This window comes from Antrostomus carolinensis, unplaced genomic scaffold (genome assembly GCF_000700745.2).
Source record: "Antrostomus carolinensis isolate BGI_N321 unplaced genomic scaffold, ASM70074v2 scaffold49887, whole genome shotgun sequence".
Taxonomy (NCBI): Eukaryota; Metazoa; Chordata; class Aves; order Caprimulgiformes; family Caprimulgidae; genus Antrostomus; species Antrostomus carolinensis.
In genome coordinates, this window is record NW_010326243.1 from 3,661 (window position 1) to 16,152 (window position 12,492).

Consider the following 12,492-nt stretch of genomic DNA (forward strand, 5'->3'; position numbering starts at 1 on the left):
AGTGGCAGGGTTTATCTTTACCCTCGTGTTCCCCATGCTGGGCGCTGCAGGCTGCCCTGAACTGCCGTGTCTGCTGGTGAGAGCAGCTGAGCAGGGCTGCAGCTGAGGAGAGGTGGCCCTCTGTGCCCACCTGTGGGAAGGGCAGAAGTCCCTGAGCCAAGAGGAGGTGCATGCCCTGCGCTGCACCACTGCCAGGGCAGGGACTGACCTCTCCTCCACCCCTGGGCTCTGCCTCAGGGACTTTTTGAGTCCAACTTCCTGTTGCTGTGTGACGCTTGAGCAGCAGGGGTGGCACTCCCTGACCTGCTCCCATCCACCTCTGTCCTGCAGGACCATGAGAAGCAGTACGTGGGCTTTGCCACTCTGCCGAACCAGGTCCACCGGAAATCCGTGAAGAAGGGTTTTGACTTCACCTTGATGGTCGCAGGTGAGACTGCCCATGGATGGAAGTGGCTGGGCCACACGGCGGGTGTGTGGAGGGGACCGACTCTTCTCCCTTAGCTTGTGGATCCTCTCCTCGCTCTGTTCTGGTCCTTGTCTCAGACCTTGCTTTGCTCCCCAGCCTGTGTTGCAGTCACACTGTTCCCCAGGAGGAGTGGGCTCCTCCTGGCCGCCCATAAACTGCTTTGAGCAAGCACTGAGTTTAGCTGCTCCTCCAACAGAGTGCCTGGTCTGGGTGGTGAAGGCAGGGACAGCCAGAGACCGAGGGAAAGGAAGTGGGGAGGGAGGGTGGAGGAGCTGGGAGATCACATTTGTATGAGGATTGAGATATTTTACAGCAAAAGTCCTCCCACTGCTGGAAAAATGTAATGGCCATAAACAGCTTCTGACAGCTCATCTCTCTCACTTCCTCTGTCTCAGGATTCAAAGCCTTGTTCGGAGTTTCATTTGTAAGTCAATTAGTGGGTCATGTTGCTTGCTTTTCCCTCCTCCCCTTTGCACTCTGTCAATTAGGAGAGTCGGGTCTGGGCAAATCCACGCTGGTGAATAGCCTGTTCCTGACAGACCTCTACAAAGACAGAAAGCTTCTCAACGCAGAGGGTAAGTTGGGGACAAAGAGGTGGCGAATGGTTCTTGTGCCCACAGCTCTAGACTGTCCTAAGGTCCCTTGCTTCAGCAGCAGCTACAGGCTTGACTAGATCCCAGCACTGTTGTTTGTTGCTCTGCTCTCCTTTGCTGGCTGCAGAGACACTAGTATTTGAGCAAAAAGGGCTTGGCTGTAGATCTCTTCTGTCCTACGAAGGGAAGACGAGGCTGCAGAGAAGCACTATCCCTTTGCATTGAGATGTTGAGATTTGTCTTTTGTTCTTGCATGCTGGAGTGTGGTAGGGATTCCCCTTCCCAAGGGACTGGCCAAAATGTTCAGAACAGCTGATCTCCAAGCACTTCAGAGGTTTGTGTATCTTCTCAGAGTCTGTCTGCCTGCTGCTGGCCTCCCACAGTACTACTCCTCTGAGGCTCCTTAGAGGATGTTCAGGGCTTTTTGAAATCCATGTTACTCCCTGTGAGTGATAAGAAGGGAGCCAGCTTGTTGTGGGTGTGAACAGGGACCCCCACTTACTGTCTGGCTTTAACTTACATATTCCTGTTCAAAGAGAGAATCAACCAGACAGTGGAGATCGTCAAGCACACAGTGGACATTGAGGAGAAGGGTGTCAAGCTGAAGCTGACCATAGTGGACACACCAGGCTTTGGAGATGCTGTTAACAACACTGAGTGGTGAGCAGGCCACTGCTGCCTTCCTCCTAGTCCTTGGCCACGTCTGCTTTCTGTGGGTGCTTCACAGGAAGGGGGTCTGGCAGTGGGAAGGGGATGATATTGCCTCATGGTTCCTAGGAGGCAGTTTCCTGTTAAATACATGATATTTTTTTGATTGAATTACCCTTCCCAGCTGGAAGCCCATCACTGATTACATCGACCAGCAGTTTGAACAGTATTTCCGTGATGAGAGTGGCCTGAATCGGAAGAACATCCAGGACAACCGTGTGCATTGCTGCCTCTACTTCATCTCGCCCTTTGGGCACGGGTGAGAACCCCCATTCCGTGCCTGGGGTATGACTAGGTCCAGAGGGAAGACTCTTGTGCCCCAGGATTGTCCTATAGTGACTTGTACATTGGCAGGGCTGTTGGCACAGGAGAAGAGCTGTCTGGATGCTCTCCTTCACCTGAGCATCACAACATCTCTCTTCCCCTGGCTGGCATGACAGACTTGCCTGTGATCTGGCAGAACAGATGTCCCTCAGGCCTTACAGCCTGTTTTGGAAATCAAGAGAAATAATGTCACACAGACTGGTATCTTCCTATCTAGCTAAGCCTGACTGATGGGTAGGAAAGGGAGTTTTAAGCTGCCTCCAGTCCTTGCCCCTTGCTGGCTCGTGTGCTGACCTAGCCTGGAGCAGCTGGAGGGGCCGTGTTGGCTGCCTGCAGCAGAGGGCAGCGGGAGGGAGACCTGGGGCTGTGTCCTGAGCAGTATTGGCCTGCAAGGGAATGAATACCCAGCCTGTGCCTGTGTGAGACATTCAGCAGCTAAAATCTGAGACAGCTTTCCTGAAGATCCAGCCCTAGCTGAGGGCTGTCCCAGTGCTGCCCCAGGCTCTTGTGACAGTGCTGTCCTTTTCCATTCATGCTGGGTGGGTGGGAGAGGCTGGTCTGGGAGCTGCACAGTGCGTCCTTGCTAACAGTGTTCCTCATCCCTGCTGCAGGCTCAGGCCTGTGGATGTGGAGTTCATGAAGGCTCTGCATGAGAAGGTCAACATTGTGCCCCTGATTGCCAAAGCTGACTGCCTGATCCCCTCTGAGATCCGGAAGCTAAAAGAGAGGGTGAGATGCTCTTTCTCTACAGGGGTGTACCTGATGTGGTGGCAGGGATGTGCTGAGGAGGGAGGGGAACAGAATACCTGGTTATATATATATTTTTTTTTAAATACATTGTGCACATGTGTGTGTTGTGTGTGTGTGAATATATATATATATACACACACACAGTACATGCAAATCTAATTGCAGCAGAGCTCTGCTGTGAGAAGGGAAGTCGTGTCTGCAGAGAGGCCAGCTTTTGAAGAAACATTAAATCCTTTTGCCATCTGTAGGCTATAGCAAACCCATGGTAGCATAAACAGGAAATAAATGCATCATTTCTGTATTGTTCACTGTTGTGTGCTTTTGTTTTTGTCTTGCATGGACACAGATCCGGGAGGAGATTGACAAATTTGGCATTAAAGTGTACCAGTTTCCTGAGTGCGACTCTGATGAAGATGAGGACTTTAAGCAGCAAGACAGAGAGCTGAAGGTAAGGCACCAGCTCAGCAGGGGACTGGGAATTCTGGCTCATGGGTATGTAGGTTGCTCCAGAAGGAGCCACAGCTGCCCTGTGTGTGCCCAAGGCCTGCACTACTGATACCCAGGGCACAGCCTACGTTGGCTCGCGTGGTAGATGGCCTGGAGAAGGTGCTGGTGTCCTTGCTGGTGTTAGGAAGTCAAGTGTGGCACAGAGACATGGCACTGGGGCTCTCCTACCAGGCAGTGTAAGTCTTTCCTCAGTCTACCCCAGCCTGTATGTTTAAGATGGAAGCTGGATTGTATGGCATTTGTGAGCACCTATTTCTGAGGGATGCCATCAGCAAGAGGAGCGATTTGTGGTGATGAGGCACCACTGTGACCCATTAGTTGTATGGGAGGAGACAACATGATCATACAGGCCTGTCTGGAGGCCAGCAGCCCAGGCCTGACCCTCTCCCAAGCTGAACCAGCCCTGCATGTGCATGCAGTATGGCCTCGTCTCTCCTGTCTGAGGGGGGCAACGGGCTTTGATTCCCATCTGAGCAGAGGGGAGCACAGCCTGTACCTCCCTGCCTGGACAAGGTCTTGGCCTACGTTGTTGCACTTGCTTGGTGTCCATGCCTCTCTGCTCAGGCTTCCTTCTAGAGTTTCCCCTCAAACAAGGGATGCAGGTGCCTGCAGAGACACAGCTTCCCTGAGGACAGTTGAGAAGGTCAAGCTGGGAATCAGGCTACCTGCAGATCCCAGTGCCTTTAGGCTTTTCTCTGCAACTGGGTTGTGGTGTCCTGTGCTGTGGCATGTGTGGAAGTCCCTGGGCATTTCCTATCAATCCTTCCCTCCTCCTGTTCATCTCTGCTTGAGCTTGGCCCTTGGAGGAGGGATCCATGGGCAACCTGAGGCTGAGCTGGGCTCAGCAATGCCTCTCATTCCAGGAGAGCGCTCCCTTTGCCGTCATCGGCAGTAACACTGTGGTGGAGGCGAAAGGCCAGCGAGTCCGTGGACGGCTCTACCCCTGGGGCATTGTGGAAGGTAAGCGTGGTGCCTGGGAGCCAGCACTGTGAGCGAGGGGAAGGACAGGTAGGCACTTGCAACAGGGATGGCAGGGGAGAGCTCATCTCTGCACAGCCATGACTGACTGTGCCACCTTTGGCACGTGGCAGGGGATGAGGTAGGGTGGAGACAGAGGCACTGGGACTGGCTCAGGAGGTCTGTTTCTGGGTGTGTAGCAATCGCCCTGTCTCTGAAGCCATGACAAACTGAAGAAGAGAGGCTCCAGTGTGAATGGGAGAATGTCTGGGCATTAATGCACTAGGATATGGCTTCTTATAAGGGGGAAGACTGGGCATTGCCAGTTTAGTTTCTGGGGAGAAGCTATTGCCCTCGGCCAAACTGAATCCTAAACCCTCCTGCACTCCCTCCTCTGCTGCCGCTTCTGTCTGTGCTGGAGTAGCTGCACTGGAGGCTGTGCTGATGCACAATGTTTCTGTCTAAATTTCTTCCTTTCTGAACAGAAATTTCCTAAAGCCTGTAGGCAGAATAACCCTGGAATGGCTTTCGCTGCTGTTGCTGCCTCTGCCATGCTGGTGCATTGCTTCAAGGTCTTGCAGCTTTAAATCCCAAAAGCTTGTGTGTGCACTCGTGGGCTGGTGCTGGCTGCTTGGACTGCCCAGCTGCTGGCTCTGCTCTCTTGCTGGCTTCAGAGGCAGCTGTGCCTGTTGAGTTGCTGGCATTTAGCAGTGGGATCAGCTTTGTGAAACCCTGGGCCTGGCACAGCCAGTTTCCCAGCCCTGCCTGAGAGGTAGATGGAGATCACCACAGCAGAGGCACACAGCTAGTGAGCACAACACTGCCCTGCAGAGTCCCACAGCCCAGAGCCTGACTCCCCGTGGTAACAACAGCTTTTTCAGCTCTCCAGACACCATTGCCAGCTCATGACTTTGCCCCTCAGGAGCTGATTTTGCCTACAGGGGCCTTTAGATCACTCTCAAATTCTGAGGAGACCCGCAGTTTGCCGCCAGCACTGGCTGTGATTGCTGTGGTTATAACAGTGACATCCCATGTACCTGGGAGCAGCATCCTCTTCCAGATCTCTGCTGTATGTGCTTAATTAATCCTCTTACCCAGAAACAGTCCTGGGAACACGGTGAGTTCAGCAGCCTGGCCTCAGCGTTGAGAAACTCAGAGCATCATTGAGGACTGTGCCAGGGCTGGGGGGAGAGCCCCAGGCTCTGGTGTGGGAGGACGGGGAAGGGGTCCTGGGGGAGTTTTAGTCCAGCCTGTGTGTTGGGAGGTGAGAAGGGGTCCCTGGAGAGGGCTGGTGAGGTGTGACATCCAAGCATTCTCCTGTTGTTGCTTCTGCAGTGGAAAACCAGGCACACTGCGACTTTGTGAAGCTGCGGAACATGCTGATCCGGACACACATGCATGACCTGAAGGACGTCACTTGTGATGTCCACTATGAGAACTACCGAGCTCAGTGCATCCAGCAAATGACCAGGTGGGTCCCCACCACTTCAACCAGAAGTAGCAGGGGCATCTCACTCTCTGCAGAGCTGGAGTTGTGCTCAGAACAGCTTGTTGGTCAGGAGGCTGTGGGTGTGCTGGGGACGTGCTGGGCTGCAGCCTGGGAAATGGCACTGCAAAGTAAAATAGCAAATCCAAACGTGTCTCCCACAGCCTGACCCCATGGTGGGGATATTTCTGAGCATCCATGTTCCTGTCTGGGGAATCCCCATGCAGATCTTGGGAAACAGGCCTGGAGATTATCTTGAAGAGCTGTTCTTAGCAGTGGGTGAAATACATCAGCCTAATGAAACGGGGTTCTGTCCAGATGACAGCATGACCCTTGGGATGCTGCTGTTTCTCAGACAACAGAGCCCAGGCAATTAGCAAGACTCCTAACACATCTCCAAAGATTTCTCTGCATTGTCTTCTCGTTGCATTTGATTCTCTGTGGTTTTAGTCACAGTGATCAGAAAATAGAAGAGAGACCACTCACAGGCTTCTAATTTGAAATCTGTTTTTTTCCTTTTCCCTTCCATGACTGAAATACTGGTGACAAACTATAGGTTTAAGTAGGTCTTGGCTTGTCTGTTGTAAACCATCCCCTTCGCTTCCTGCCTGAACTGGCCGGGAAGCTGTGTGCTGCCACGTTGCAGAGCAGAAATGGCTGCACTTCACCGAGGAACAGTCCTGCATGTGTGCAGACGTGCAGATTGGCACATTCTGTTCACATACAGTGTAGCTAAATACTTCTGCATAGCAGACAAGCTTGTCTTTTTCAACAGTGAGAATATGGAGTCCCAAAAATAACTATGTTAAATGCTAGAGATCAGTGAGAAGTGTCACAGCTGCTATTTAGGTAGGCTGTGTATCTATCAAAAGAAGAGCATGGTGAAAGAGCAATTGCTCAGCTTAAGGAAAGCTTAAGTTTGGCACCATTTCTCACGCCATGGCTAGTTCCTTGCCAGTGAACAAGTCTCGTAAAACTGCAGCATGGCCGTTTCTAGCAGTGGGATAAGGGTCCTTCTCTAGAGAGACGTTTGGGGAGGAGATTCCAAGCTCCAGGGCAGGAATTGACTCAATAATGAGCCAACGGTGACTCCAAGTGGTGAATGCCTGCAAGTAGCATCTGGAATTCTGAGTTTCAGCCCAGGCCACTTTGGCCACTACCACCCCCTCCTCACCTATGGAGAGCTCCTCTGACTTCTGGAAGAAAGTCCCCTCCTTCCTCTGTCCCCTGCCTGCACTCGTGTGCACCCCCAGCCCTCATCACAATGCTGCTGTGCTGTGCCTGTTGTGCCTTATACGTCTCTCACCTCCTGAATATGGGGACGGGCTTTGTTACCAGATTGCAGCAACTAAACTGCTCCTCTGGTTTTATCTTCCTGGGAAAAAAAGGACCATGGTGAGCATGTGGTGCCTTAGGAATGCCCATAGTTTGTGTTGGTGCTATGTATACATGTAGGCATGTGCACAGCTGAGCCAAAGGAGACTAGATAAATTGTCTGTAAATGTCTCCACTAAGCTTGCTAATGCAGTTACAAAAGGTGGTCAGAAACATCAGCTCTTCCTGTGTTTGCTGGCAGTATGAGCCTGGTTTGGGTTTTTGCTGTTAGCTACCCACAAGCTTCTATTTTGAAAATATTTGTAGACTCTGGTTGCATTCTGCATCTGAGTTATCCCACATCTCTGGGCTAGATTGCCCCACAGCCCCTCCATCTGGCAGGTCTGCCATGGTGAGTGACAGCCATCGTGTGGTGACACCAAAGCCAGCCAGCCTGAACCACGACTGACTGTTTCTTCTCTCTGTCTCTCCAGCAAGCTGACTCAGGACAACAGAATAGAAAGTCCGATTCCTATCCTGCCTCTCCCAACACCAGACACTGAGACAGAGAAGCTGATCAAAATGAAGGATGAGGAGGTGAGACCCATTTCTGCCTGGGCCTCCTTGGAGCTGGAATCTAAGGAGTTTCTCCAGGATTGCTCCATAGAGGCTGTCCTGGGGCTTCTGACTCCTGCCTGCCACCATCATGGGCTCCTGGTGTGGAGGACAGGGTGTGAAAGCTGTGGCTTCCTCTGTCAGGGAAACGTGGCTCCATTCCACCACAGACACAGATGCCTCTGTGCTCAGGCAGGGGTTCAGACTCTCTGAGGGATCCGTTTGTCAGCTCCAGGGGACTGCCCCTAGTGCAGATCTCCTCCCAGCCACAACAGATCCTTTTTTGACTCTCTTTTCTCTGTCTCATGCAGTTACGGCGGATGCAAGAGATGCTGCAGAAGATGCAGCAGCAGATGCAGGATCAGTGAGAGGCAGGTACTTGGAGGGCAGAGGGAATCCCCCAGTGACCATCTGAGGCCTGGCAAGAGCTGTGGACGTTTAGAAAAGGTTTCCTGTTGTATAGAGACTTGTGGGCAAGAGCCGCACCCGCACCCTCTAATTTATTAGCAGCAATGCTGGCTTTGCAGTCAGCTGGATTGTGGAGGAGGCTGTTCACTTAACAGTTTACTGATGTGTATTTCTTTTTTTAATAATTATTCTTTCTTTTTTTCTTTTTATTTTAAAGAAAATAGCCTGGGAAGCCTCTAAGGCATCCTAAAAAAAAAGAAAGAAAATATCTCCCTTTCTCATGTACTAATCTCTTGTTTGGGAATGCTCTGGTATTTGAAGTCCTGGTTTCTCTGGTGTAAGAACTTGAAGACTACCTGTGTCAATGCACGTAAATGTTTACTCCCAACTGAGGTGCTGTGCCCCCCTCCCTGTTCCTCTTGTCTGGGGCCAGCACAAGCATTATAAAGGCAGCTGCACCCTCCTGCGAGTTTGACCTGTGCTGCTCAGGCTCCTCAGCCTGGGGCCAGCTCTGGCCCAGAGAGCTGGGGCTGTGGGTTTCTCTGTGCACTGACCTGCTCAGGGGTCCTGATGGCTGCCTGGTTTCCTGCTCAAATTTTTCTGAATTTTTTTTTGTTTAGTTGGTTGGTTTTGTTTTTCCTATCAAGGAACTCCAGGATCTTTTCACTGAGCAGCAAGGGACTGAGTCTCTTGAGACTGATTAGAAGAAAATGGCTTCTACTGCTCTCGTTTATGTCTTTCTGGCAGCGAGGATGAGTTGTTGACTGTTGTCTGCGAGGAGCAGATGATGGGAGTGGGATCTTCCCAGCCATGGTTTCCTTCCACAGCAGGCTGGGGGTGTTGGTAGAAGAACCCAGGGCCCTGCAGTAACTGGGTGATGGTATCTCATGGTTTAGCTCTGGTCATTGAGCTGCAGTGTGTCTCCAGCATCTGCTCTGAAAAGCAGCACAGCAGCCAGAGTGTGTGGCTGGTACTGCTTTGGAGGGGGTAGAAACTGTAGGGCTGAAATCCAACCCCAAATGCAGAGATGTGCCCTCCCAGGCCTGGCGGTCCCACAAGCGCGTTGCTGGCTTTGAGCTTCTCCTGGGGAAAGGGGTGATTTCTGTAGGCTTGTACCAGAGATCTGCAAGCTGTCTGTCCAGGCAGGTGTTGGGTGTTACTGCACGGGGCTCAGCACAGCCCAGGAGACTCTGCACTTGCCCTCGTGCCCTTCCCCTGGGACTCAGACCTTCTCCCCCTCCCTGGTCTGAGGCTCTTCCTTGTCTCTTTGCTGGGAAGGCTGGTGGATCTGCTGGGCACAGATAAGAGCACTCTTTGGGCAGCAGCTTCTGTCCTGTTCTTGCGTCCTACGCTATTTTTAACTTTAACCTGGCCAGAGCAGAGCCCCAGAGTGTGATGTGCCTGACAGGGCAGGCCCCACCAGCAACACTGCCGCGCTCACAGGGAATCGGGGCTGTTGGGGGGAGAGACACTTGGCTTTTCCTTCTGACTCCAGGGAGTGCTGCCATGGGCTGGGCCCTTCTGCTCCTCTGGCTTCCACCCCGATTCCTCTGCCTCCTTTTCCTTTCCCCTTTGTATCTGCTGTTCCATCTCTGGCTCTCCCCAGTAGATCTCCCTGGGTAGGAAGCACAGTGTTTGCCAGGGCGAAATAGCCAGGCCCTAAGTTCTGTTATTAGACACTGCGTTTGTCTCGTTCCCCCATGGGGCTGTAGAGTCCAGATCAGGGCTTGTCCGGGGTGTGAGTAGGTTGGCTGGTTCCAGTTATTCACTGTACAGAGCCTCTGCTTAGCCAGAACATGGGCTGTAGGAGCAGGGGAGAGACCCTGGCACAGTGTGGAAGGACAAAGCAAGGGTGGAAGCTCCTTGGCAGAAATGTGTAAGCTGGGCAAGAGCAGTGTCCAACAATGTTTTGGGGTTTTTTTCTTTCATTCTCCCCTATACTGGGCTTATAAGTGGCAGTGCCAGCCTAGGAGAGGGGAAGGGTTCAGCTTGTCTTCAATAACAGGCAGCACCAAGGTGCTTAAGGAGGAAATACAACCTTTCTTTGTGTGAGATGCTCACTTGAGCAGTAGAGTAGCTTGAAACAGGAGCTTCCTCCAGGTTTTCTGGAGCTGGTTTGCTGCTGTCCAAAGCAAGAGGACTGCTGAGTTCTTAGCTTTATCCATGCTAGCATAATGGGAAACACCCTGCAGTACCTGTCCCCTCTTTTCTTACCCTAGTCTTGTCTGTGAGGAGGATGTTCTATTGTAAATGAGCCCTGTCCAGCTCTAGATGTTCCTCTTTCAAACAGATTCATTCCTGGAAGATAAAGGAGACCTTTACCCTTTAGCATGGACATACTGGAGCTGACAGATTTTATCCTGGGCTGTGTGGGGAAGTGCTGTGTGCTGATGAGAGCACAGGGTGCACTGGTCACAGGCAGGCAGGATTGCTGAGGGTCAGCCTGCCCCTGTTCCTCAGGGTGAGGAAGTCTCCATCAGCTCAGTGCACATGGCTCCTCCATCAAGTCAATAGTCACAAATTTGTCCTCTACAGAGACCTGAAGCCTTTGGCTACCAGCTGGCGAAGATGGTTCAAGTTGCACTTAGAAAAAAATGCAGAGGAGTGAGGCACCAGAGATGGCTTCTGTAGAGGGGCAGTGGTGCCGCTGAAATCACGTCTCTGTGTAGGAGGTTCCCTGCCCAGAGCACCAGAGTTTGGGGGCTGTCTGGAAGGGGATTATAGACTGACTTTGGGGGCACCAGGGATTCAGAGTCTGGCCTGGAAGGTGGCATCTGTTTATTAAAGGAGGAATGTTTTGTCCTGCTGCATTGAGCTGTGCAGCAAGGGGAGAAGAGTCTCCTGAACAAATGTAGCTTGGCCATTTGGCTCTGGGATCGAGAACTGTGGGTAGGAAAGTAATTTAACACCTCCCCTCACAAAACCCTTCACAGCCTTATATGAGACCCCTGCACCCCCAGGCACATTCCCACGCCTCTGCCAAGCTTTGCCCTGCTGAGTGAGTCACTGCAGGGGTGGTGTCCCACTCTGCAGAGCTGTCCGAGGCTGCAGCTGGGGCTGTCGCTACAAGGTCTTGGACCTTGTTCCTGCCTGGGGAGGGAGCCGTGGCACGTATTTCTTATGTGCTGCTGCTGTGCTGGTCCTGCCTGTGCAGTCCTTGCTGCTTCTCCATGTGCCTCCTCCCAAAGGAGGAGGGGGTCCTGCTCTTTGTGCTGTGCGATGCTGTCCCCTGCTCCTCCTCACAAACCCTGCTGTGCTTTAACTCTGGCTTGCTCCTGCCATGTGACTTCCTTGCCCCCTGCTCCATTCCTAGGCTCTTTGTTTCCTGTCCATCTGTTGGGTTATTATAATATATATTTTTTTTGTAAATTTCTGTTTGAACATTTTGTTATTGTGAGCAAAGAAAAATGAAACCTTTTAAAACATACCCATTTTATTAAATGATTATTGTTATTATTATTATTATTATTAATGTTTACTACCTGAATTGATCAGTGAAATAAATACATTCAAAAACCCAATCTCTTTCTGTTTAATTTTCAGTCCCCCTGAGCAGCATTGGTGATACTTTATAGGCAGGAGAGAGAAAAACTGATGCTGTTTCTCCTTCTATCTAATTCCGTCAGAGTGGCCTCCAGGCAGAGCTTCCTGCGTGGGATTTCTGGCCTATTTATGTCAGAAGCTAGACAAGATGATCTTGAAGTTCTTCTATCTTTAAGCTTCCCCTAGGAGTAGTGTCTAAATCAGCAGTGGACAGCTGGGCAGGATCCAGTCCCAGGAAATCCATTTTGTAAGTAGCCAAAGGAGCATTGCTGAGTCTGTGCTGCATGCAGAGCCCGAATGGGTCTGGCTCTAGATCAGCTCTGTGCCACACCTGGCCTGGGCACCTGCCATGAATAAATGTAGCACCAAATGCATGAGACCAAGCAAGTTTGCTGAGCAAACTTACCCTGTGCTAATCAAGCTGCTTCCAAGTGGAAGGCAGGCCCTGCAGGAAAAGCTGGGTTCATTTGTTGGCCCAAGATCTTTCTCACTCTGCCTGCCTGCCACAGTGAAACAACTGGAATGATCTGCTCCAACTTACTAGAAATTGAATGCTTAATTGTTCTGTTTAGAGCATCAGAGATTTTCCCTTGGTTAGGGCCCAGTTCTGCTTTTACACCCTAAATTCTCTTTAACATCAGCACACTCAGGGTGTTCATCATTTCTGCTCTGTACAATTTGCACAGTACAAGGTAATGGAGAGTTGGGCCCAACGGGGCAACAGTTTCACAGTGTAATTCTGGTGGCCTTATCTTAAGGAGCATAGTCAATGCCTAGAGTCAGGCTGATGGCATGTATTGGGTTTGCGTGGCAAGGTTTTG

The 12,492-nt window shown here is 51.4% G+C and overlaps 1 protein-coding gene across 1 annotated transcript; it reads left to right on the plus strand.

Moving 5' to 3' along the window:
• The first annotated feature begins 417 nt into the window (after nt 1–417).
• On the plus strand, nt 418–8,385 carry LOC104519207 (septin-5). The gene is made up of 10 exons (XM_029085842.1): nt 418–427; nt 955–1,045; nt 1,600–1,719; nt 1,892–2,026; nt 2,703–2,820; nt 3,188–3,289; nt 4,212–4,308; nt 5,641–5,776; nt 7,600–7,702; nt 8,032–8,385. Exons 1-10 carry the CDS (start codon nt 418–420, stop codon nt 8,086–8,088), a joined length of 969 nt encoding a protein of 322 aa, XP_028941675.1. The 3' UTR covers nt 8,089–8,385.
• The last annotated feature ends 4,107 nt before the right edge of the window (nt 8,386–12,492 follow it).

What these genes read in the sequence shown, in the direction of transcription:
- LOC104519207 (XM_029085842.1), top strand. An exon ending in ATCTCGCCCTTTGGGCACGG is followed by an intron (nt 2,027 to 2,702) that starts GTGAGAACCCCC and finishes TCCCTGCTGCAG; the next exon opens with GCTCAGGCCTGTGGATGTGG. An exon ending in TCCGGAAGCTAAAAGAGAGG is followed by an intron (nt 2,821 to 3,187) that starts GTGAGATGCTCT and finishes GCATGGACACAG; the next exon opens with ATCCGGGAGGAGATTGACAA.